The sequence below is a fragment of the Cydia splendana genome, chromosome 24 (assembly GCF_910591565.1).
Source record: "Cydia splendana chromosome 24, ilCydSple1.2, whole genome shotgun sequence".
NCBI classification, from domain to species: Eukaryota; Metazoa; Arthropoda; class Insecta; order Lepidoptera; family Tortricidae; genus Cydia; species Cydia splendana.
The window spans coordinates 7277577-7305443 of record NC_085983.1 but is presented as its reverse complement, the minus strand read 5'-3'; the positions used below and the strand labels follow the sequence as shown (position 1 = coordinate 7305443).

General features: G+C 39.0%; 2 protein-coding genes and 1 long non-coding RNA gene across 3 annotated transcripts; all 3 read right to left on the bottom strand.

Annotated features, from left to right (window-relative positions):
- Window positions 1-7750: 7750 nt before the first annotated feature.
- LOC134802296 (uncharacterized) lies at window positions 7751-13168 on the bottom strand. The gene is made up of 3 exons (XM_063774880.1): window positions 12993-13168; window positions 11828-11912; window positions 7751-10242 (listed from the first exon to the last, which is right to left on the bottom strand). Exons 1-3 carry the CDS (start codon window positions 13039-13041, stop codon window positions 7758-7760), a joined length of 2619 nt encoding a protein of 872 aa, XP_063630950.1. The 5' UTR covers window positions 13042-13168; the 3' UTR covers window positions 7751-7757.
- A 2270-nt stretch (window positions 13169-15438) lies between these two features.
- LOC134802251 (uncharacterized) lies at window positions 15439-17651 on the bottom strand. The gene is made up of 2 exons (XR_010145821.1): window positions 17505-17651; window positions 15439-16391 (listed from the first exon to the last, which is right to left on the bottom strand). It is a non-coding gene; the product is annotated as an uncharacterized LOC134802251 (long non-coding RNA).
- A 3978-nt stretch (window positions 17652-21629) lies between these two features.
- On the bottom strand, window positions 21630-22169 carry LOC134802545 (protein LLP homolog). Its single transcript, XM_063775198.1, has one exon. It carries the CDS (start codon window positions 22099-22101, stop codon window positions 21670-21672), a length of 432 nt encoding a protein of 143 aa, XP_063631268.1. The 5' UTR covers window positions 22102-22169; the 3' UTR covers window positions 21630-21669.
- Window positions 22170-27867: the final 5698 nt, after the last annotated feature.

Genomic DNA, 27867 nt, shown 5'->3' with positions numbered 1-27867 from the left:
TGGTAAATAACCAATAAAATGTTTTTTTATGCTTACATTACATTTTTTTTAACTGTCTCAGCTTGACATTTTTGTTTCGTTCACCAATTTTAACGATAAAGCGGTATCCAGACGGGACTGATCAAATCGGTCGAAATGAAATTGGCGTCAATCTCCAATTTTAGATTTATGGTGATATTAAGCCCCCCATTCACACTCCTACCTTGTAGTCCGCCTCGTTGGGTAGGATTGTGTATGGGGGTTGCGGACTACGAGCCGTCCTACCGTTTAGCCGTTTGTAGGACGGCTCGTAGTCCACAACCCCCATACACAATCTTACCCAATGAGGCGGACTACGAGGCGGACTACAAGGTAGGAGTGTGAATGGGAGGTTTTAGAGCCCTCTAAATTGAAAAAATGCCCCAGAACGAAAATACTGTAGGGCTACCGCCAATACCGAAAATCGTCAATTGCGGGCATTTTTCTCTGTCACTCTAATTACGCCTTCATTGGAGTAAAAGAGTAAAATCCCCGCAATTTGCGAATTTCGGTTTTCGTTGTGAGAACTTCTCCTCTCACACTAAACTAATCACTGAAAACACTGTGTATAACGAAATACTTTAATATCAAATACAACACAATAAAATAATACAATTACAATAAAAACAGCCTCCGCTGACAATATTATTTTCTCGAACAGAGAACCGTCATAACATTCTATTCAAACATCCTTCAAGATTCAAACCAGCCAGTCTGTCAACAATTGCCTAGGACTCTTTGCTCTAACACTCCTCCTCAATTGTTTTCCCTCAGACATCCTTTCCTCATCCAAACTCTCCTGGTTCCTTTCACTCTGACTAACGAACAACCTTTAACACACACCCATCTCTCTACGACAAAAATCATGCTTCTCTCTAACAACGGCTTTTGTCAAGACATCAGCAACCATTCGCTTTGTTTCTAAGTACGCCAGCGAAATTGCACCATTTTCGATTGCTTCTCTAATAAAATGGTAGCGAACATCAACATGCTTAGTCTGCTGATGTTGCACTGGGTTTTGTGCAATTGCCATAGCGGATTGGCTGTCCGTATGTATTGTTATGGGCGACTCCTCTTTTCCCATAATTTCTGTAAGGAACCTTTGAAGGAATATGGCTTCCTTGGCAGCTTCGGATAGGCTCATATATTCAGCCTCAGCTGTTGATAAAGCTATACTCCTTTGTTTGGTACTTTGCCATGAAATGGCTCCCTTTGCCATCATGAAGACATTGCCGGAATATGACTTTCTGTCAACAAGGTTTCCACCATGATCTGCATCGGCAAATCCTCGTATATATCCGTATGTCATGTCCTTGGAGTACTTGAGTCCCATGCTTTTCGTACCTTTAAGATACCTCAGTATTCTCTTTGTAGCAGTCCAGTGAACTTCCTCATAGTAGTTACAAAACTGACTCATAAAATTTACTGAATGTGCTATGTCAGGTCTAGAACACACAGCTATATACATCAGTGATCCTATCAGCTCTCTGTAGGGTATACTCTCATCAGGTGTATATGGCTCTTGTGGTTTCTGAAAACGTTGGCCTGGAACTCCTGGTGTACTAACTGGCTTGCAGTTTTCCATTTTAAACCTACGAAGGACTTTGTCTATGTATTCCTCTTGGTCGATTTGGATATTTCCGTTTTCTTGTTTAATTCGCATTCCAAGAAACAGTTCGGCCTTTCCCAAATCCTTCATCTCAAATTTTGCCTTCAGTCCATCTTTAACATTTTCCATCTCAATCTTGTTGTTATATAGTATCAAGATGTCATCTACATATACAGCTAGGATTATCGTGTCCTTTTCTGTTTTTCTTATATAAACACACGACTCATTTTTACATCGTTTGAAGTTAAGGCTCTCCAGCTCAACGTGTAACTTCAAATTCCAAGATCTTGGTGCTTGCTTAAGTCCATATAGGGATTTCTGGATAAGACACACGTAGTCTTCCTTCCCTTCCTCTTCGAAATGTGGTGGTTGACGCATGAAGACTCTCTCATTAAGACTTCCATTTAGAAACGCGGTTTTTACGTCCATGTGATCAATTTGTAGACCGAGATTAGCCGCTAAAGCTAGAAGAAGTCTCATTGAACTGTGTCGCACTACCGATGAGAAAGTCTCGTCGTAATCTATGCCTTTTCTCTGGCTAAAGCCGCGTGCAACCAAGCGAGCTTTGTAACGAGTTTTATTCCCCGCCTCCTTTTTGATTCTAAATATCCATTTGGAATCAACAACGTTGCTTGCTTGTTCAGGCTTTACTAGAATCCACGTTCCGTTTGTCTTCAGTGCGTCAAGCTCCTCCTTAATCGCATCTCTCCATTGTTGAGCATCCTTTCTGGATAATGCCTCTTGCACTGTAAGCGGATCATCCACCTCTGATGTCGCTTGGTAGGTTACATAATCAGGTAACTGAACAGGTTTTCTGTCTCTGAGTGGATATCTCCTTTCTTCCACTAAAGGTTCAACTGATGTATCTCTATTCTCTTCAGCTGGTAAAAGTTCTACTGATATATCTCTATTTTCTTCATCTGATCTCTCTTCAGACGAAGCCCAGTTTTCTTCACAATCAGATATTTCAATATGAGCATCATGACCTCCATCATTTAACTCCAGGTTCTCTACCTGAACCCTTTGCTCTTGCTGAACATTTTGCTGTAGAGTTTCCCGTTGCTGAACATTATCTCTTTGCTGTGGAGTTACCGGTTGCTGTACATGATCTTCTAGGTTAATTGTAACGTGCTGTTTCTTCTCAGGATCATGAGCCCTTGCACCTCCTTCATATTTTTGGCTCTCGAAAAATACTATATTTCGGGCTCTATGCAGCTCTCCATTTGAAGGATCTATCAGCCGGTACCCTTTTGACTCTTCGCAATATCCTACAAATACCAGCTCTTTACTCTTCGGATCCCACTTGGTTCTCTTTTGATCTGGTATGTGCATATATGCCTTGCATCCGAAGACCTTGAGATGACTTAGATCTGTCTTTCGTCCAGTCCACATCTCTTCTGGCGTCATCTCCTTTACCGCTATAGTAGGACTTCTATTTTTTAAGTATACAGCAGTGTTTACTGCTTCGGCCCAAAAACTGACGGGAAGTCCTGCCTCTTGTAACATTGCTCGGCTCTTATCGGCAATCGTCCGATTTGCACGTTCGGCTACACCATTTTGTTCAGGCGTGTATGTAATGGTTAGCTGATGCCTTATGCCATGTTCTTTGAGGTAGGCATCCACTCTCTTGTTTACGTATTCAGTTCCATTGTCAGTTCTTATTACTTTCACTTTCTTTCCTGTTTGCCTCTCTGCTAAATTTATAAACTCTTTTATTTTTTTCAAACGCTTCACTTTTAGCTTCAAGAAAATATACGAAAGTTTTTCGCGAGTAGTCATCGATAAAAGTTATATAGTACCTATGACCCCCAATAGACTTACCACTCATTGGCCCGCTAATATCCGAATGAATAAGCTCAAGGAGCTCTCCAGCTCTCGTAGCCTGGTTACGTTTAAATGGTTGCCTAGTCTGCTTGCCCATCAAGCAGGCTACGCAGTCCATTTTGGAGTTAGTAATGTTTAAAAAACTCACCCCTGTTGCCATTTTGTCTCTCAATAAAGTCAGGTTACGTACACTCAAGTGCGCCATCCTTTTATGCCAAAGCTCCATCTCGTTTCCAATTGTAGACGCCAGTGCAACTGCCTGCGAGGAACATGTCAGTTTATAAATGCCCCTATCATGCTTTCCGGTTACACATGGGTGCCCTTTTATAGAACATTCATCAGCATTATAAATTTGGCAACCTTTTTTATTAAAAACCACAACCTTATTTTTAGTATTGACCATATTGCTCACACTAAGTAAATTTGAAGACAAGTCTGGTACATACATCACATTACTGATACTAATATCAAGTGAACCATCCTCTACAATACCAAACCCTTCTCCAAAAACCTTACCTCCATTCGCGCAACTCACTTCTACCTCTTTGTCAAAGTTCACAAACTTATCCATCCAGTCCTTCCTGAAACTCATATGTCCTGACGCTCCTGAATCTATTATCCACTCGTCTTGATGAGTCTTCTCTCGATCTACACTGCTTAGTGCCGTCGCCATATGATTCCTCTTCGATTGACGTGGATTGTGTGGACAGTCACAAGCTTTATGCGGTCCCTCGCAAATGAAGCATTTGACAGTCCTCTTCTCTTTGGACTCTTTGTTCCTCTGAACAAATTTCTTATGAGTGTTGTGATGCTTTGATGAAGTGAGCGCTGAGCTCGAACTAGGCTTGTTACTTGGGCCTGCACTCATTTTGTTCTCATCGAGTTGCAGCAGTTTTGTTTTAACATAGTCCGAAGTTAAGGTTATGTTCGCGCTCTCCAGCGCCAACCTCATAGGCGCATATTCCTCAGGTAGGCCTTGTAGCATGAGAGCTGCTAGTAATTCGTCATCGATTTCTTTATCTAAGTCTGCTAGTTGGTTGCTAACTTGCATCAGTTCAGTTATATATTCAGTTATTGAATTAAACATGTTCAATTTTAGGCTCACTAGCCTTGACAACAATCTACATCTATTGTTGATACCTTTATCTTCGTAACCTGCTTTCAGATTATTCCACGTCTCGTACGCCGTAGTAGCTTTACGTACGTGCACCTTGCACTGACTCTCGATCAGTAAACATATTTTGGTTCGCGCTCTCTGATCGTTTCTCTTTACCGTAGCATTTGTCGTGTCAGCAACTGCCTCAATATACTGCCACAAATCATCGTGCACCAATATGCACTCCATGTCAAACTTCCAGGTATTCCAGTTATTGTTACCTTGCAATTTCTCTATGCTCGGGAGCCCCGGTCCCGCATTCGACATGTTGGTACTCATTGTGTTGTTACTCGAACGAACGTAGGACGTTTAAGGTAGGTAGTTCTTACCGCCGTATTCCTCTAGATCCAACATAAAATATTTCTCTCTGAGCTTTACACTAGTGTTGTGCCTTGTTCATGATTAGATCGATCAGATTTTTGGAAATCGTGCTTCCCATAACCTGTGAGAACTTCTCCTCTCACACTAAACTAATCACTGAAAACACTGTGTATAACGAAATACTTTAATATCAAATACAACACAATAAAATAATACAATTACAATAAAAACAGCCTCCGCTGACAATATTATTTTCTCGAACAGAGAACCGTCATAACATTCTATTCAAACATCCTTCAAGATTCAAACCAGCCAGTCTGTCAACAATTGCCTAGGACTCTTTGCTCTAACAGACTGATCAAATCGGTCGAAATGAAATTGGCGTCAATCTCCAATTTTAGATTTATGGTGATATTAAGCCCCCCATTCACACTCCTACCTTGTAGTCCGCCTCGTTGGGTAGGATTGTGTATGGGGGTTGCGGACTACGAGCCGTCCTACCGTTTAGCCGTTTGTAGGACGGCTCGTAGTCCACAACCCCCATACACAATCTTACCCAATGAGGCGGACTACGAGGCGGACTACAAGGTAGGAGTGTGAATGGGAGGTTTTAGAGCCCTCTAAATTGAAAAAATGCCCCAGAACGAAAATACTGTAGGGCTACCGCCAATACCGAAAATCGTCAATTGCGGGCATTTTTCTCTGTCACTCTAATTACGCCTTCATTGGAGTAAAAGAGTAAAATCCCCGCAATTTGCGAATTTCGGTTTTCGCGGTAGCCCCTCTGGCGTCACAAATTGGTATTCTTGGATCTGTACCTCATTTTATCGGTAATATCATGTCATATCGGTCATTATCGACGGTTGAATTCGGCCAGCCAAATTAACATTTGCGTCCGCACGTCCTGATTCGATCGGGCAATTTAATCAGATTGGCGAAAAATTGACTAATCTGGATACGCCTTAAATTCGAGAGAAAATAAGTGAGCGGTTTACTGGCCGCACACGCACGGAATTTTGTGCATGTGCAAGTCTAGCTTTGCTCTGCATTTGTAGAGCGACGTCCCGTTCTAAAGGCCGTAACACACTATCGCACCGCACCAACGCGACGAACCGATAAGTAAGAGCGAGAAAGAGATATTGCGTTCTCGCTCTTACTTATGGGTGCGTCGCACAATGACCTTGGTGCGGTGCGATAGTCTGTTACGACTATTAGAGTAATTCTAACTTCTTAATATTTTTCTTTTTCTTATTTATTTTTCTTCTTCTTATTTCTTTTTTAATTTCTTAGGGGTCATCCATTAATTACGTCACACGTTTAGGGGCAGGGAGGGGGTCAAGAAAATGTGACATATTGTGACATGGGGGAGGGGGGAGACACAAACTTTGTGACGTCACTTTAACTTCATCAGTAAGGCCCCATTCGCACGACAGCTTAAAAAGCGTTGCGTTAAAACCCGACGTTGGCGCTTTTTTACCGTTTCCAATATTTGTGTTCATATGAACGCTTAAAAATCACTTGTGAGTCGTACTGCCACGTACGTATCTCAGCAAAGCCATACTTTATTTGCTATTACGACGTATTATTTGAATATAGCTTGAATATTTCAGGAATTTGTAAGCATAATTTGACATTTTTAAGGTGAAACTAATAATAATCTTGACGAGTGACACCAAAAATTGACACTTGACAGCCAACTGACAGCAGCGCCGGCGCTTTTTTAACGCTTGTGAGAACAGATACACGGAGTTCCGTATGCTCTATTCAATTTGACGCCAACGCTCAACGCCGAAAATCGAACAGTGCTCGATAAAAAAGCGCCGCGCTTAAAAAAAGCCTTCGTGTGAATACATACATGGTTATCCATTTGTGTCATTCAAACGCTTTTTTAACGCGCGTTGAAAAAGCTGCCGTGCGAACGGGGCCTAACCGATTTTTTTTTTAAATTATTTTATTCGCTGTACATTTAAATAACAAGTTTTTAAAACGATAATCGTTTTTATTCTTTTAATTTTCTTTCCTAAGCAGTTTTGGGTTATAAAATTACTAATATTTATATCGTCAAAAATATTTTGATAAAATATTAATAATACTTAGGTACTTACTTAATTCGATTTGGCGATTTCGTAGAAAAAATGTGACGTCACACTAGGGGGGAGGGGTTTGCCAAATGTAACCAAATGTGACAAGGGGTGGGGGGGGGGGGGGGTCAAAAAACCAGTGCAAAAAACCTAGAAATTCGTGTGACGTAATTAATGGATGACCCCTTATTAGAGTAATTCAGAATTTGAAAAACGCTTTTTAAAAATCAATAACTATTACTTATGAAAGGAGAAGAATATACATGATCGTATTAGATTCATAATTGTTACATATTTGCCGTAACTTATTTTTAAAATGTGTTTTTCAATTAAAAGACACATCAAGATTGTTTACCTTATTTCTAATACCAAAAAAAACGAACTATAGGTGGCGGACCCTGCCTATGAAACGGTGGTCCCAGGTTCAAATCCTGGTAAGGACATTTATTTGTGCGATGAGCATGAACGTGGCACGTATTTAAGTATTTATATAGGTACCTACCTATACCAGCAAAAATCGAAATTTGACATCAATGTACTGGCATATGTATAACAAGCAGATATGCAACAAATTTACAATATCAGAAACCCAGGTATAGGTAGGTTCGTGGTGAGGCCTATGAGCGTTATTATGGTCCTATACTATAACTAATATGAGCATTCGTTCTGAAGGATAGTTTACTTCGTTAAAAACGAAATTCAATACCACCATTTACTATTCAGATTTATTTTTATTATTACACATAAATTACAACTGTTTAACTTCCAAGCTGTACGGAGTATCAAACGCTCCATTTTTTAAACATTTAGTATTGTGAAGTACCGTTTCATACATTCTCGTCCGTACAAAAAGTTTGAGCATATATTCATTTGGAAAGCACGGACACGGGAATTTCCAGGAAGGCACGTTTTTTAGTGCACGAAATATCGTTTCAGCTGGATTCGTATGAAAATTATCGTTAAAGCACGTTATAAAATATTTATCTAATTTCTCCACATATGCTGGCAACTCCATCGGTGGTAACTTTAATCTTCCATAAAACGCCGCCTCTTTGTTGCAGGTTTCAAAATGCACGTACACTTTTGTTTTATTTAAATCAACCAAACGTTTCATGAATTCCACAAATACTTTACATGTGTGAAGTATCGAGCATTTATACAGTAAATAGCTTGAAACGTAGATAATGGCGTATGTATCCGGCAGCGTAAATCTGTAATCATTGTCTTTTAACCGAATTCTATCTCCGCTATAAACTTCGTAGCAATCCTTCACGCCGTCAGCCATTTTTAAAAAGTCATCCATATTGCCTATGGATCTTGGCGCGGGTGTCAAATCTACCAAGTATTTGACGAACAATTTTGAAAAAGACCCCGTGAATTTAATTGGAGACGGCTTATTAGTTTTAGCGTCTTTTTTTATCAAATCAACGAATTTAAGCATCGGCTCTAAGTTACAGAATCTGGTTTGAATTATCCCAATTTGCTGCGCATCTTTTAAAACGCATGATATCAACCATAGAGACCTAAATGAAACTAGAAAGTATTTTAAGCTGTCTGCTTCTTGATTGCCGCTGTTGTCAATATCCATTACTTTAGCCAGCTTTTTGAATACAGATAAACTATTATCAAGTGCTTTATTTTGTGCTCCGGCCAATTTCATCTTATCCTTATTTTTATCTCCAGTAATTAACACGTCGAAACACTCGTTGACTTTCTTTATAAAATTTACTGTTGGTGTTACTTCTTCTTCTATCAACCCATGGTCTTTATAAAAGCATATTGCTCCACAGACTGCTTTGCTGAAAACTTGAAGAGATTGTTCAATATTTCTCTGTTTGTTGCCAAATTTCATATGTTCATCAGTAAATTTAGTCAACATTCTACCTTTTTCCTTATCAATGTCATAAACCAGCTTGACATACTTTCCGGAGACATTTTCATTCTCAAAAATATAGTCATTCTCCAAAAATTCTCCTGTAAACATGTTAAAAACATGCGGGATGTCAAACACGACATACAACTTGTTTGTCCCAATCCTCAGATAAGGTTTCGTCACGGAAATAAAGTGTTTCGATCTACAATACTTCCAAAAGAAATCATCAGATCCCATCACAACCCCCAAGACTTTCAGACCTAATTTCTTCAGTTTCTCAATAATGTCCTTTAGGAATAGTTCTATATCAACTTCTGTCATGGTTGAAAAGAACGAATAGGCTAAAGGCTGATGCCATGGAACTATTAAGCCTCTAACCATAGCTATTAAAGCATATGTAGCTGCCATATTTTTTTTCACACCATTAACATTATGCACTCCTATTATATTATCGTTAGCAGGATCGTAATATAGATGAGGCTTTAAAGGTATAGCATAAAGTCCTAGAGTGCAAAATTTTGCTTTCTTTGACAGCAATTTAAACTTTTGCTCTAGTAATATCATCATTTGTTCATCTAATCTTGGTCCTATCTTTAGCTGTATATTCTTCAACTCTTTTTCTTTAGGCAGTTGCCAGGTATCCATCAGCATTCTGTAAGCTCTTGTGTTCATCGTATGTAGATTCAGTGCAAATATTTTAAAGTCCTTTTCATATTTTGACCCTTTCTGTCTGTCAGTTGTTCTGCGTCGCCATTTTAAGAATTTATTAAAGATTACTCTTGGGTCTTGTAAACTAACAACATTAGTTATCACAGGTACAGCTTTATTTCCTCCATTATCTTGTACATTACATTTTGGTGTAACTTCATCAATAAGTGAAATAACATTATTTTCACTTACTTCATTATTTCCATCTTCATAAAAGGCAAATATTTTCCTATTCCCTAAATCAATACTGTCTCTTGGTTCATTCTCACTATAGCATAATGAAAATGGCGGCTCTTCATAAATTTCATCATCATAAAATCGCCTTTCATCACAATCGATTTCACAACAGACAATCATTTTTCTGTTTGGTCTGATTCTTTTATTAACTTTTTCATTATCATTATTAATTTCATCATCATCATCATCCTCACTACTGGAGAAGTCTGTCTGTGATGCGGTATTGGAACTAAAAATGTATTCACCCTTTCTTTGTCTTGGGATATGTCTAGTAGGGACAGCTGTAGGCAGTGCTTGTTTCAGGACACTAATATTTTTTTCCTCAAAGTGGATTGAGCACACTGCATAGTCCCTTGGATTTTGTGTATCATTATATAAGTCTGTTATTCCTAAAAGCTTTATCCATTGCTGTCTCCTGAAACAAAAGTATATTTTCTTTATTTACTAAGATATTACATCAACAATACTGGTTTTAGCAAGGGAGAAAAAGAATCAGTATGAAAATTTAAAGAGATTGAGAATATCATAATTTTACACTTATATTTTAAGGGTGGTATTCTACCTGTCCAATACCTTGGTCCAATGTGCGTCTCACATTTTGTTTAATGAGAGAGTAAGATGCAATGCACATTGGACCAAGAAAGGACAGGTGGAATACCATCCTAACAGAATTTAAAAAAATAGGAAATTAGTTGGTAGTCAAGTTATTAAGGGCTTGTGCACAAATCAAGCGAGGTTTGATAGGGGGAGGGGGGCCACGAAAAAATCACGATAGATCACGTTGGGGGAGGAGGGGTATAAGGAAACCTCACGTGTATTTTTCTGCAGTGAACGAAACTAAGAAAAAAAAACCTACCACATGAGTAGATACTTTTTCTCGGTTTCGTTAAACATAAATCTTCACTCTGCACTTCAAAATAGCGAGTCTATATAACGAAAATAGAAAAATAAGAAACAACATTTTCTATATACAATACTATTTATCTTAAAATTAGGTTGAATAAAAAAAAATCCAAAAAATACACGTGAGGTTGTGTGGGGGAAGGGGGGTAGCCAAAAACCTCACCAAATATCACCAAGAGGGTGGGGGGGTCAAAAAGTAGCCGAATACACCTCGCGTGATTTGTGCTCAACCCCTAATATGTATGTAGGTTTAATTTAAGATCCTAGAGATAGTTCTAAAAGTGTATAAGTGTATAAACAGATGGACAGCCATAGTCACGATCTGGAAAGGCCCAGACGGTAAGCGCCGAAAAGGAAAACCAAACATGCGCTGGGAAGAAGACATGAAAAGAATGGCTGGTCCAAATTGGAAAAGAATAGCATAAGACCGTGAAAAATGGACGTCTTTGGAAGAGGCCTTCACCTAACGGGTTCCTACAAATTAAATTAACAAAATTATATTAACAAACTTTATGTACATATAATGAAAGGAAATAAAAGGCTTTTTATTTTTTATTTATATTTTTATTTATTTTATTATGAATTAAAAGTATAAGGGCCAGATGCACCAACCATAGTTAACAGACTGATCAATGTCACTTCCCATACAATAAATATTTAGTGAACGCTTTTACGGTGCATAGGGTCCTTACAGACGAGCGACAGTACGCCAGCGACAGTCGGCGACAGCAATCTGATACGCTGCGGCGATCGCTGATGTCGCAGCGCGCACTCGTCGATGTGTAGTCTACTATACACACACATCACACACACACACACACACACACATCGACGAGTGCGCGCTGCGACACGATAGCGATCGTCGCGTGCGGTCGCCAGCCGCAGCTGGCGACGGTCGCCGATTGCTGTCCCGGGCGGTCGCTGGCATACTGTCGCTCGTCTGTAAGGGCCCATAGGTAGCTGTATACTTATACTTGTGTTTGTTTGAATAAAGGATTACTTATTAAGATATTGCACCAGAAGATGACACTTTTTAACACTTTAGATGCTGATCTTTTTAGATTTAGTAATTATAAACTAGTGTTGTTCTTACTCACCTCTCCACATTCGCAGGTAGACTGAAATATGTGACATCTTCTGTATCCTTAGCAGGGCAGTCTTTCACGCAGCACACTTTCTTGTCTGCCATCATTAAAAAAAGTTTACTAAGACAGTCATATACATATATGGAATCTGGCCCCTATTTCACCATGGTGACAGGTGTGACAATTCGACAAATATCACTGTAGCTGACGTCACAGACATCCATGGGCTACGGTTACCACTTACCATCGGGCGGGCTGTATTCCTGTTTGCCACCATCATTGTATTATTGAAAAAAACTTTATTATATCGGCAATAAACAGGTATTTCTCTTGCAAAGTTTATGATGATGATGACAATTGTCACAAGATTTAAAAGAACTTTCAGTAGTTTTTGACAGGAAATGAGTTCTGTGTCGGAATTTCGTGACAATTGTCGTATTTCTTGTGACAATTATTGTCACTAGCTTGGCAAAATAATTACTTATTTACTGGCGATATAATGGAGTTTTTTTTAAATTAAAATGTTGGTGGCAAACAAACACACCACCCGTCCTATGGTAAGCGGTTACCGTAGCCGATGGAGGCCTGTGACGTCAGTAACAGTGATGTCGACAATTGTCGCACCTGTCACTGTGGTGAAATAGGGGCCTGGACTATGCTGACATTATGCTATACTTCTTTTTAAATTCTAAATATCTGGGAGACCGAGTTTTGCTTGGAAAATATAAAAAACTCAAAAATGTGAATACACAGCAATATCCATTACTTACACATATTTTTTCGCCAAACTGCATGACAGTTTGTTGGCGAACGATAGCCTCAACAATCTTCCTTAATCTACTTTGTAAGGCAGGGGCCTCCAAACCCTGGCCCGCGACGCGTTCCAATCCAGCCCGCCGACACACAAAGCGAGTGCCCACTGTCCGGCCCGCGGGAGCCAGGCACCAGGGGTTCAGCATTCATTGAGAGTGGATTGTTCCTAACAGCAGCTGCAACCAGACACCCTCGCCCGGCGCAAAAACCGACGGTGGCCCGCGCGAAAGTTGTTGAGGCGCAATATGGCCCTCAGGTAAAAAAGTTTGGAGACCCTTGGTGTAAGGTATAAGTAGGTACTATCAGCAATACTCTTACCTGACCTGGAATATATATTATTGCTATCAAAACAACTTAAACTTACCTCTGCTCACTTCAAAATTCTGCTTGAAACTTGTACTTAGATTTTGCATTTTAATTAAGCATTAGATGTAAGTTGGTATAACACGATTATTTACAAACAAATATGCTGTGTTATCGAAGTACATAAAATTAAACAAATAAATACAAACAATGCAAACGAAATGCAAACTACAGTTTCAATCATTTCGTTTTTGACATTGACATTTATTCTGACACAAGATTCTTTTTTTTAAATAAATATGACCTGGATGCGTGTCTTTTAAGCCAGCCATTTCTGTCCGTTACCGGCTTATCTTAGAGATGAGCAAAAAACCGGCCAAAAGCATGTCGGGCCATGCCATAGATTTATAATATACAGAGATACCTTCCAAGCGAGCTGTCAGTGGGACCACTTTTGTTTAGTGTACGATTAACAATGTGGCCCACCTTGCTGTAGCCATGTCGATAAAGTCATATCGATAAACTATCGACATTTCTTACAATTTTAATTTTACTTCAAAGGTTTAACGATACCTAAAGGCCCCAGTACACAATGGGCCATCGCCGGCCATTCCAAGGGACGCATTTATGCGTTAGAGGGAGCAAGTGATATTGCTATCTCATTCTACCGCATGGCTGCTGTCGTGACAAGCACCAATATCTAATGTCACAATACAAATTTCCTAGCGGCACACTGAACAGCGCCCTCTGAGTGGAACTGTGGTAAGCGGGTGGATACGGTACTTCGGCCGTCAGGCGCCTCGACCTGATGTACCTGCTCCCTAGAGATGAGCGAGGCCGGTTTGGCCTTAAAATGAACAAAAACGCTTTTATTCTTTATTGTGGTTATCAGATCACAATTTTATAGTCACGCCCCAGCAGGGAACCAAGGGACAGTACAGATATTTAATTAAAATACATAAATACCTACTAAAATAGGTGTTCCGCAATAATTGAATTATTTTATTATATTATAATATATCCATTAGCATTTCAATTATGTTTATGTTTAACGAAGATATTGAAGCTTCAATTAATCGCTATTTCGTTCCGCTGTGTAGCGTTTATCGATATATAACATGATTAAAATCGACTTTTCACATCCCTAAAAGAGCACACATATACGTTTTTACGCACACGTACACAACCTGGGTCTACCTAAAAAGGGGACACCTGGATTTGAAATCCATCTTGTCAACAGTATGGTTGTCCTTTTTGACAAACGGCATTTTTAAAAGAGCAAGGAGAGAGAAATGATACTAGTTTCTGCGCCGTCAAAGAGAACAGACAGCGTTGGGGCCTTGGGCCATGCTCAGTGTAGGATTCCGTAGTTTTTTTAAGGATTTAACCGATGTTTATTAATATAGTTTTAATTGATAGTATTTGGGCCATTCTCAACCAAAAGGGCACACTGGAACCTCTATCTCAAACCGTGGGGTACGTGTTTATTATTCTTTAACAGCTTCAAGGAACCGTAGACCTGAGTTTAAATTTCAACTCGATACGCGTTCTCGAGATAAAGGTTCTTGACAGACGGACGGACAACAAAGTGATCCTACAAGGGTACCAACACCTTTCCTTTTGGAGTACGGAACCCTAAAACCACGCTGGCACATTTTCTACGTCCATTGCGTTAAGCCCTTTCCAGACTATGCGCGTGAATCGCGGCTTCGCGCCGCGATTCGCGCACGAGTGAGGAGGGGGCTTTACACAAAGCACAGGCAAACAACCTAATGCCAGCTGTGGCTAACTTCGCGGCAGCGCGAAGACCATAGCGAGGAGCAACGTGAGGAACATAGTGCTGCGGGGGCATAACAGAGGGCCTATCGCGAACCACGTTCGACGTGTTGCCTCTCTGTCGCACTTGTAAATTCGTACGTAAGTATAACACAGGCTGACGCAACTAGGAACAAAAAAAGCTTTTGTATGGAATTTGGTGACCTAGCCATAGCAAAAGAAAACAAAATAAAACGTCAGAGCTATTTATTCTGTCAAGTCAACTGTCAGCCACATTGCTTTGTTGCTTGTCATGGCGGTTCGCATGTTTTACTTACGTATTTCTTGCAATTTATTTTTAAAAGCCTTCGTTATTTTCCAAAACAGTCAAACGTGATAAGAACATACAGTGAGTCAATAGATTTTGTTTAAATGCCACCGAAAACTAAGTTGTTTAAGTGCGATATATGTGGCAATTGATACGCTCGTAGTGATTATATTCTCTTTGGTGTAACAGGCAGGCAACACGTCGAACGGAAGGAGGAGGAGGCAGGAAACTAGGGTTGACTACGGAGTCGGAGTACGGAACTCTAACAATAGAGGACTATATGGATTCTAGTATCTGTTGACTTTCTATAGTTAGACCAAGATAAGCCTGCAGTAATTTTGATAGCCCAGACTGTGCAAGTGTTATTTTAAACGTTAAACTTCTGTGAAATTATGATTTATTAGTAACACTTGCACAGTCTATGCTAACAAAATCGTTGCAGAGTTATCTTGGTCTAACTCTATCATGGATTCATGAGCCAATTTATTAACTGATGTGTTTACAATTTGATTCTAAGCATGATTTGCTAAAAAAAATATTTTCCAGAGCCAAAATCTTGACGATTTTCAATATTAGCCAGCTGTTCATTATATTCTTTATAATCTGGGTGATCTTCTAAAACAAATTGTTTGTCTCCTTCTGTCCTTGTTGTTCTGGTTAAGTTTTCGTCCTTTTCTCCTGATTTACTTTCATTACTAAGCCCTTCATTGGTGTCACTTCTAAACGATTCATCTAATTGTTCGTCTCTAGATGGTGGATGCTTAGGAGATGTTTCATCCCAAGAAACACTTTGTCCTGTACCAAATGGATTCTTAAAGTGTTCGTCTCTAGGAGGTGGATGCTTAGGAGATGTTTCATCCCAAGAAACGGTTTGTCCTGTACCAAATGGATTGTTAAAGTTTTCATCACTAATTGTTTTCATATTTTGATCTATTTCAATGTCTTCGTCATGGTCAATATTTACAGATACGTCGTTGTCTTTCTCGGAACTGGCTTTGGCATGTTTGTTATTTAAATATTTATATCTCAATTTTAACCCACCTATGGGCAAGATTGCTTTCTTTAAAACGGCATCGACATCAATTTTACCATGCTTATGATTATGTTCATTTGTTAGTCTCTGTTTTAGATCAGGTTTCGTATGACTACGATAGAATCCATCATCGAAAGCTAATTTTTCAGTAACAATCGTTTTCTGGAAGTCATTAAGCTTTTTTACCGCTTTATCTGCTATTCTATCAGCAAGTTCATCGAATTTATCGGCCTGTAGTATTTTTCCCAAGATATAATTAACTTCTCTTTCATCAGGTTCATTAATATGGTCGATAGACACATTAGACTCGCTAAGTATAGTTTTTACACCAAAACAACAACAAACTGCAAATGAAAATAGATTTATGTTAACGTTCGGATTCAGCGAGTATTGCAGCGTGGCGAAACGTTACTGCCGAATGCATTGCTGCCATGAATGTCAAAATTTCGGGCATTAACATCGATTTTGACATTTGCAGCAATAATGCAGTCGGCAGTATTGTCACGCTGCAATACTGCTGCAGTCGACTGCATTAATTTCTGCAAGAAACGTGAAATTTCATATTTTTGGTGAGTTTACCATTTTCTGTAGTTATGCAGTCGACTGCACCAGTATGGTATGTAAGCGCGACATTGCTGTCAACTGCATTAGGCCAAGCGCGCACCACGACTTTTCGTCGCGCGATGATTTAGTCGCAGAAATGTAACGTATGTGTTTATATCACAGTGCGCGCATATGCGACAAAAAAATCGCAGCGATTTTATAATTGTGATTTGTTACATTTTTCCGCGACTGCTCGCGACGCGATTGTCGCAAAAGTGAATTGCAGCATACGAAGTTGTATGGCCCCGCGCGCACTGCGATAATAAAATCGCACCTCGGACCTCAGTCGGCATTTCGATCTCCAAGCGTCAACATATTGGAACCTGCTTCTCCAATGGAATCACAAGATGAGACGCTAGATGTTGACCATTTAATTATGGAAATAGAAGGAGATCACCTTTATGGTACATAAATACTCAAAGTTATACAGCGATCGCATATTGAAGACACGTTTCACGACAAGCGACTGGTACAAAAACCATGTTGAGAATGAACAAATCGTCGACTTTTCATCGCAGTGCGCGCAGTGAATTTTCTGCGATTTATTACAGCGCGATTCTAAAATCGTGTCGCAAAAATTAAAATCGTGGTGCGCGCTTGGCCTTACTGCCGCAAATGTCAAAATGGACGTTGCTGCCCAGAGGGGCTACCGCGAAAACCGAAATTCGCAAATTGCGGGGATCTTACTCTTTTACTCCAATGAAGGCGTAATTAGAGTGACAGAGAAAAATGCCCGCAATTGACGATTTTCGGTATTGGCGGTAGCCCTACAGATTTTTGACCTTAGTTTTGTTTATTTATTATGTGAAACTAAGTTTTAAAAGTTTTAAATAAAGTATCCAAGTTGTACTTACGAAACAATACTTTTAGAAACCACAACATGATTGCATTGTATAATATAAACTCTGCCAACCTCTTTTTACATAGGTACCTATAACCTATGTAACTATAATAAAGTTTATCTGACTACAAGTTTGTATTTTATGTTATTCAATCTACGTCGAAGCATAAACAAGTTTACGGCCAGCGATGGAGATTACATACCTACGTACAATATTTTATAACATTACATCTTGATTACATGGAATGAAATCGTATGAAAGTTTTGAACTATTCTTAAAAGTCTTCGCAAATTGAGGGCATCTTTCCCTGTCACTCTAATTACACCTTAATTGGAGTAAAAGAGAAAGATGCGTGGGATTGTAATCGAAAAATTGCAAGTCATATTGTATTATAGTATAATCTTTGGAGCCTATAGAGAGCTTTCTTATGTAGGTACTTGTTAATTTTTCTAATATACAACGATAAAACTATTTTTTTTTATTTTTTTTTAAATAATAATCACATGAATCGGAAAAGGTATTTATATAGTGTTACAACACTATGTCACCATAGACGATAGAATAGACAAGACAAACGGATTTCCGCCAGTTCCGGTCGGTCAAAATTGTCAAAAACTTTTGATTGCATTTCTCTTGTACATGGTTCGTACAAAAACAATATTTTTGAACATTCAATACTTTTAAGTTTCAAGTTGAAATTACTTATATAATATTATAATATAAGATAATAAGTCATGTCTGCGCCAGCTTTACGACAGCCAAAGATGCTGAATATAGTCCAAAAACCCACAGTGAATGTGCAATGTTTTTCAGATGATCAAAGTGTAATCTTGACTCTAAAAGACTGTAGGAAACTTGTAATATCTTCAGACTCCTACCACGGAGTTCTGATGGTTGGCAATATGTATAAATGTGTATTTTGTGCCGCTGAAATGGAACTCGACAATAAGTTAAAGGAAGCCCATAAAAATCTTATGACACATAAAAGATGTTTAGAAAGATACCCACATTTGGAGGATTTCTCGGAAAACTTGATAAGAAAGGTAATAAATAATTAAATATAAATCTATAAAAAACTACAATATTAACTTTATGGAAAATATTTTTACACAATTTTTTATACTTTAATCATAGCTCTTTGTTTGACTTTTTTTTCGATTACCATTACACCAAATTGTTATTAATGCAGAGAGAAATAAGGAGACCATGTTTGTATGGAGAATTGGCCATGGGACATTGTCCCCATACTTCTGACTGGGTCCTGCAGTATGTCCTTTTATGCAGTGTGTTATTTACATATAGGCACCATTTTTATGCTGGGACCTGGGTATGTCCTTAAACTATGTCCAAGACCACCGGTGGACGGGCAGCAGCGTCCCTCAAATTCGGTGTACTTGACTGCGATCGCCAACCCGCCTGCCAAGCGTGGCGATTATGGCAGTCACCCCCCATAAGGGGCACGCCTATGTTCAGCAGTGGACGTCTTATGGCTGAGTTGATGATGATGACCATTTTTACTCCGCTAAGACTCCGCTGTCCATCCATCCGTCTGTCACCAGGCTGTATCTCATGAACCGTGATAGCTAGGCAGTTGAAATTTTCACAGATGATGTATTTGTGTTGCCGCTATAACAACAAATACTAAAAAGTACGGAACCCTCGGTGGGCGAGTCCGACTCGCACTTGTCCAGTTTTATATTAAAAAAGTACATGTGTAATTTTTGTCATGTTTCAGCTAAGCAATAATAGCCTGTACTGCTCACTATGCAATGTGGTGATGACGTCCACTGCAGCCACTCGCCACGTCAGCACGGAGACACATAAGGAGCAGCTGGAGAAAGCAGAGATCAAAGCTACAACTTATAAGCCTATTTAGGAACTTTTATTTAATTGCGGAAAGGAGGGCTCCAAACCAGTATTGAAATGCTATAGGGTCATTGCGTCAGTTTACCGTCCCAGGGCCCGTTTCCATCCACTTGGCATAGTTGCTATATAATTGCGTATAATTTTAATATATGCCTATATATTCGAGAAATGCGTATGATTTGAATATACACCTGCACACACCTGTCTGTAATATACACCGGTATATTCAAATGATACGCAATTCTTTGTAGCAACTACGCCAAGTGGAGGGAAACAGGCACTGGACGGTGTACTGACGCAATGACCCTATTGTTTCTAAACTCATTCATCCAAAAATCAGTTCATTGATGACGACCAAATCCTTTTCCTTGATTGTGCCTGAATATCCCATTTCCACAATGATTTGTTCAGATCTCACTTTTACAATACTAATACTGCCCCTATGCAATAAGGCCTAAATTGGCAACTTCTGTTCATAATATGTATAAAAAAATTGTATGTACAATGATCAATCACTATATTCACTATACTTAATCTTTCATGTCTTGTCCCGTGTACTTCCCAGACAATTTGGGCATATGAAGCTGCCATATGAAGCTATGTTTGTTATTGTTGTGATTATCTTTTGTTAATAAGTACACTATCTCAATATGTGCTTAAAAAAGTTACTACCTAAGTCTAAGTGAAAAGATGTATGGTCAATGCTATAATTTCAATACCATTTTATCACAGTGACAAGAGTATAAGAATAAGGTATGGAAATTAAATACTTTGACTATATGTACATACAATATGAATGATTTCAATGAGCCCATAGAACTTGATTACTACCAGTTTACCCAACTTTCTGACAGTTGAAAAGGAAAACTGAATTAATTGAATATTTAGACAGTTCAAGATTTTCTTTTAATCTTTTTTTTTTAAGGGGTTTTGTCACGCAAGTTCAAGATCTTGCATGTGATTTTCATTACATTGCTGTAAGTACTTGGTTGATCGACTGAATTGATTGTACTCTGTGGTTAGTATTTTTTTAAATATTGGCTGCAAGTTTTTGAACTGTCTCAATGGGACTTTAGCTCTGGCTTGCCTTGCCTATGAATATGAGTTAAATAATTGATGCGCTGCTAATAATAAATAGATACATTTATTATTGTTATTGCATAACAGATCCTGTTCTTTCCCTTCTTATAATTATAGTTCTCTGCATATACATGTAAAATGGTCTGGTACCAAAAGGATTTATATACTGAAAAAGATGTTGTATATTAAAGAAAAAGAAGTCCTCCAGTGGTGAAGGCAGGATTTAAACCGGTGTCTATCCAGGCTAACACCTTGAACCCCTGGGCCACTTAATTTCTCGACTATATTATATGCCATGTTAGCAAGACTAGGTGTCTTAAAATATTTGATATAAATAATTTGATTTGTTCCTTTGAGAACAAAAGAAAAAAACCAAAAGAATTAGCAAGATTTCGTACTGGTAAATAATTTTATAATGTACCTATTCAATTCATAAATAATCACATCATCAGGAATGCATGGTTAAGTTGGTTAGGTTTTATTGGGGGTGTACCTATCTAATTAAACTTTTTTGGCTGTAGATTTTTTTTCAAACTAAACCAGTTATAACAATTTTTATAAATCATACAATTGCGTTTTACCTAGTTACAATATTTTTTCTAATTTCTTTTTAGTTTTACATGTAAAATGTATTGTTATAGGTGCAATAAAGAAATATTGGTCTACTATTTGAATCTTTAAGAGAATGCCAAAATACAATTCGTTAATTTGTCATGCAAGCTATTAAAATAAAGCCACTAGTACTTGTTTTTGTGTTTACTTTTGTGTGTATAATAATAACCATATTTCTAGCAAATAATAGATTTGAGGGCAAGAGAAGTTATTAAGAGCTTACAACTCTTGAGTGTCAGGATGGCAGGTGGACCTCAGCAAATTTGAATAAAATATTTTTAAACATATTGTACCTTTGGTGTACTTTAGTGTATGTCTAGAACTTGTGTGCAGTACCGTCTTTACCATAAGGGCACACGGGGCCCCGAGGGACAAACAGTAACAGTATATTTGATTACCCATAATATAGACATCATAGTAGAAAAATGTTTAATTCGCTTTCTTTACTTTCCAAATTCTTATGTGCCCAAGGGCCCCAGCATAGTTTAAGACGGCCCTGCTTGCATGCATGAAGATGTAAACATCAGAAACGCAATTATGAAGGGAGTAAATTCAGTGACGGTAAATAAAAGATTTACATTGAGAACTTAACTTTAATGCAATACCAATATTCACTACACTAGCGTCTACGCTTCTTTGCTCGTTTCTTCACGTTTTTCTTGCCGATCTTGTTAAGTTTCGCGATTTTCCTCTTGTGCAGCCATACTGGGTACTGTCCGTTTTGATCCTTGAGCGTTTTACTGTCAAAGACACGTTTCTTGCCATCCTCACCTTCTACTTCTATTTTCTCGTCATCAGAACTCATCTCAACATCTTCAGGATCAGGTTCTGGCTCGGCAACTTTAGCTTTCTTCTTATTCTTTTTGTTTTTCACCTCGCCAGCATCCAAGAAAATAACTTGGTCGGATTCCATAACCTCACTTTCTTTGACCTTTTCTTCTTCTTTTATTCCGAGCATCTTCTTTAGCCTGCTTAGTTCTTTTACAGCATAGCGCTCACGTTTGACGGCGCGACATTTTCGCTTCCACCTGCTGCGGAGAGACTTCGCCATCTCGTTTTTGGAATAAAAATATAAACAAACGTGGAGCACGAGCTCCCGTCAAAATTGGAAAGAACTTTTTTTTATTGACGTTTGAGACTATGTTCTAAGCTGTTTGACTTTGGGAGCCACTAATGTACAACCAAATAATGCTCAACCCAAGAATGTACAGCCCAATAATTGGCGTCCATGGTGGACGCGTATTATTGGGCTGTACATTCCTGGGTTGAGCATTCTCGGTCCGCGCAAGATTGGTCCGGGGCGATAATACGAAGCCACTCTTTTCACAGGGCAATAATGTACGACCCCATAATTCGCGTCCACTAATTTGAGTCCCTTGGCTTTCAATTATTGGGCTGCGCATTATTGGTACAGGTCGAGAAAGCCCGACCCAATAATGTACGACCCAATAATTGGAAGCCAAAAACCAGAGACATTCTTTTTTTTAAGGGAGCTGTCAAAATTAGTAGGGACGTTCTGACATTAGCTCTTGACAATTTAAAAATAATCGGTTTTTTCTAGTGCCATCTTTCAGTGACATTGACAGTATTGTCACTTGTTGGTTTACAAATTAGGCTTGTGCCTGCTCGGTCACTACAGAGAGCGCTCCGCTCTCGGTCAATCGGTCAAACGAACTAGTTCGGTCTTTTAGTTCCTTTAGTTCAGTTCGGTCGTTGAGAGCCGGGAATGAATAGGAGTCGATTTTTCATTGGTTTCTTTCCAATCTTTGGTAACTGAATACAATTCAACTTGTACGATACGATGTGTCGGTATTAAACATTAAAACACCTTAACATAATTAAAAAATATCAAATATGTCGAAATATATTTGATTTTCCTTCATATTTTACGGGCTTAGGAGTGTCACGTCGTTCTTTCATCTCGTTCACACTCGTGCCAGCGACATTGATAACCGTTTCGTTCCGTCCATTTTACGTTTCACTCAGTCAAGCGCTCTCGAATCCTACTGAACTAAAGGACCTAAAGACCGATTAAGTGCGTGCAAAAAGATTTAGTTCCTTTCGGTCCTTGATGGGATTTCATTCTTAATAGTTCTTAGTTCAGGACCGACACAAGCCTATTACAAATACAATAAATGAATTCTAATAAAAGAAACAGGGGGCGTAGCCGAATTACATTCGCTCCGTATCGATTCGATCTCTACGATCGCAAGCGACTGGTCGATAATGTTTACAATAACCTAGCCAAGAGGCAATCTTTTTAGTTAACGCTCATTCTACGCGCCAAGTCGGTAAAAATTAATTTTTGTCTGTGGTTCTCGTTCAAAACCGTCAAGAAACATCATCTGTCAGCTGTCAAGAGTATCAAGTGAACAGCGAATCTAATTTTGGAGAAAATAATTGTTTTATCGGTAAGCAAATTAAATATTTTGGTATTTGTTTAACTTAGTTTATCACAATTTCGTGATAAAATAACTCTATATAGTGTAATATTTGAAGAGTGCGTTGTTAATTGCATATAATTTTGACCTAAAGTTTAACAATTTCAGACAGTCGTCGTCCCCGCAGCCCCAACCAAGGCGGCGACGCAGCCAGAGCGGGCAAGAGCGGCTCCGCGGGCTCTTCTTCCACGCTGAGAAGTTCTCGCCAAGTTGGCACGTACAGTCAGAGCTGCCGCTGCAATGACGCCTTCATGGCAGTTACCAGTGCTAAGGACGTGCACTGCTGGCTTACTTGACCAGAAGAGACAATACTTTAAGCGTTAGTATTGATTCAAACCGTGAAGTGATATTGTGGACAGGTTTGCCCAAATCAGTGTAACCTCAGTGAACTCATTTACTTCATAGACTTCAAACATTTTCGAAATTATCAAAAGTCAAGCGGACATTGAATACATAGATGTTATGCATTAGATTTATCTATTAAGATCGCCGAGGACAGGAACACTTGGAAAAGCATGGTACATCGCGCAGGAAACTCTTCAAACTAGACACGACCTTCAGCAATGAAGACGCCGACTAAGAAGATGCATTAGATAAGATAAAAGCTGCCTGTGAAACCAAAACTAATAAATCATACTTAGTGTTACTTAATATTATTTTTTTATTACCTACCTGTCTTTGATTTTTGTTTACTCAGTAATAGAAATACCTAAGTGAGTGAGGCGTTAAAAATGAATTAAACACATCTTTATTATTTATAGTCAATGGAAATTTGGGAAGGTAATCTCACCCACTAAGCTACTGGCTGTTCATATTTAACCTTTTGTATGCTCCTGTCAAAAATTTGTAATTTATATATCAATCATAATTGAATAAAATAAAATAAATAAATAAATATTGGGGACATCTTACACAGATCAACCTAGCCCCAAACTAACCAAAGCTTGTACTATGGGTGCTAGGCGACGATACACATACTTATATAGACAAATACAAACTTATATACATAGAAAACACCCATGACTCAGGAACAAATATTAGTGTTCATCACACAAATAAATGCCCTTACTGGGATTCGAACCCAGGACCATCGGCTTAGCAGGCAGGGTCACTACCCACTAGGCCAGACCGGTCGTTTTACAAAGACAACTTTTAAAAATTATTGCATTTTTTAAAGTTGAATATAGGTAAGTACATGGGAGCAGATCTGCTCCTAAGCATACCATAAGTTAAGGTGGTAACCACCATAAATAAATGCCATAAATAAATGAAACAATGATTGGGTTAAAAAGTTAAATTATATTTATTTTATTGAAAATCTATTAATGAAAGATGCAGCAGGTATTTTTTGCCAGCAGCATGAAATCAGTAGCCATGTTTGTACATATATTATGTACAGTGTTTTAAAATAGTAAAACAACACTCAATATATTTTTGTGGTTGTACATGTGACATAGTTTCTTCCCTTGACCCTGGCTTTGGAGCACCATAAAGTATTGGTTCATATGCCAAGGCTGCAATGAATATCCAAGTCACCTGAAACAAAATGAATGCTTAGTTTTATTAAGGATGAATATCCTCTTTACACTTGAAGTGTTGTCTTTTTAATATATTCTGTTGCTATGAAACATTGTTGATTTTACTGTTACTTTTGACTTATCTAAATACAATAATAAACGCAAACTCTATTCTTGTTATACTTTAATATGGTAGCAGAGCGTGGTTCGAATTAATGTTACATTATTTGCAATTGTGGTGAAGAAAGCGAAATTCCCAAAAATGCATTCGACTATTTCGTCGGGTATAAAAATTGAGATTGGTCGTCTTGACGGAGCCACAAACTGGCAAACCTGGCGGTATAAGATACAACTACTGCTAAAAAGTACCCCAGGTACGTTGGAAGCAATACAAGGTACGTTAATAAAACCTAAAACCCCAGATGAAAAAGCAACATCTGAGGAGAAAACAAAGTATAAAACGGAAATGGAAGCGTTTCAAAAATCAGATAGTCAGGCGCTGCTAATCCTCACGACTAACATGACAGAGGAGACACTACAAAAGGTGATGCGTTGTGAAACAGCGAGCGAGATGTGGAAAGAGCTCCATAGACTCTATGACGGGGCAAAAGAAGACCGAAGCTACGACCTGTGCATGAGGTTCTTCCGCTACCAGAAGAGTGAAGAGCACGACATGGCTACGCATATTTCAAATCTTAAAACTCTATGGTATGATCTGAACAAAGAAATTGAGGGAGATAACCTGCCAGAAATGCTATTAATATGCAAAATTTTGGACACACTTCCTGAACAATACTTTAGCTTCAAATCAAGTTGGCTTTTAATGAATAAAAGTGACAGGAACATAGAGAACTTGACTACACAAGTATGCGCACACGAGAGGTCTCTAAATCAGAAAAGTAGTGAAGAAGCCGGAGGAAGCAACGAACTACTTATGTTACGAGGGAATAAACAGTACGAAAAGAAAAGAAATAAGAAGTTCAAGAAATGCAATTACTGTGGAGAAGGCTTTCACAAAGTCACAGCCTGCAAGAAGTGGATTGCGGATGGTAGACCTCCTAAACCTCCGAAGCAAACCTCTAATATTGCGACATTGACACTGACTGACCTCGCTCTTACCTGCGAAATAAAGAATACGGATCCATACTCGTGGTATGTAGATAATGGCTCGACAAGCCACGTCTCTAACAGAAGAGATATATATCAAAATTTCGAAAAGTTTGACGAGTCTTCTACTACAGTAATGACAGCCAGCGGACAGGAGATAGAAGCCCTAGGAAAAGGCTCAATCCATCTTGAAGCTGACATTAACGGCCACAAAGAGATAGTAATCCTTTCAAACGTATGGTACATACCAAGCATCAAACGAAACTTATTTTCCGTGCTGTACGCGCAAGATACGCTGAAAAATAGCTGTTTTAAGTCAAATGGCCTGTCTTGTAGTTTGAAGAATGATGAAAGAGTGCTATTACTTGGAAACCGAGCCAAATATGGCGATTTATACAAACTTAACGTCAAGGTATTGATGCCGAAACTTGAAGTGAACCAATTATCGGCACCTCAGAATCTTCAACTCTACCATGAACGCCTGGGACATCAGAACAAGAGACATGTGGCAAAACTGATACACCAAGAGCTTGGAGTAAAGTTAAACTCAAGTTCATCAGATATTTGTGAAGGCTGTGTTTTTGGAAAGAGCCATAGGCAAAAATTTGGTATGAGACCAAAAACCACAAAAGCTGGAGAAATAATAAGCACTGACGTATGCGGTCCTTTCCCCTACTCGATCTCGAAGTGCAGATACTATGTCCTGTTCAAAGACGCTTACTCCAAGTATCGTTGGATATACTTTCTAAAACAGAAGTCTGAAGTGCACGCTCGGATGAAGGATTTTCTTGCTGAAGCGAAAACTTCTGGACACGTAATTCAAGAACTATTAAGCGATAATGGAGGAGAATTTGACAACGAACTGGTGCGGAATACTTTGAGAAAATACGGAATCAAACAAAGATTCACCATGCCATACACTCCTGAGCAGAATATGCCCACAGAAAGAGAAAATCGCACGGTCGTAGAGATGACAAGGACACTGATGCACGCCCGCAATAAGATCCCAGAAGGTCTATGGGCTGAAGTAACAAACGCATCTGTGTACATCCTAAACAGGACAGGGCCTACTCCTGTAGAAGGAAAGTCTCCGCACGAGCTTTGGTATGGCAAGAAGCCTAGAATTGATCACCTAAAGGTAATAGGATGCGACTGCTACGTCCATATCCCAAAGCAGAAAAGGACTAGTAAGTTGGACAAAAAAGCAAAAGCAGGAATACTCATTGGGTATGACGGCGATGAAGGTTACAGAGTTTTTAATATAGAGGAGCTAAAACTTGTCAGATCCCGAGATGTTGTCTTCGATGAAGCACCTCTACCTGAGAAAACCAAGATTGGTAGAAACTTGAAATCACCTCAGCCTGAAACAAACACCTATGACTTTCCTTTGTCTCTTACAGATTCTGAAACTGCTAGCAAGACGAGTCACTCTCGTCGACTTGGAGAGGGTCCCATCGAAGAGGATTGCCGTGAGGTGAGTTGTGACACTACTACACCTATAGAAGCAAGCGTGGGAGAGGACTTCCGCGAGGTGAGTCACACTGGTGCACCTTTAGAAGCAAGCGTCGAAGATGACTACAGCGAACAATGCCATGCTCATCCACCTTCAGAGGCAAGCGTCATAGAGGATTATGAGTCAATGGAAGAAGAAGAGACAACAGATATTGAACCTCCGACACGACAGCTACGCGATCGGAACCAGATAAAACCTCCGAAGTGGTTTAGTTTTTATCAATTTCTCAATGAGGCTAT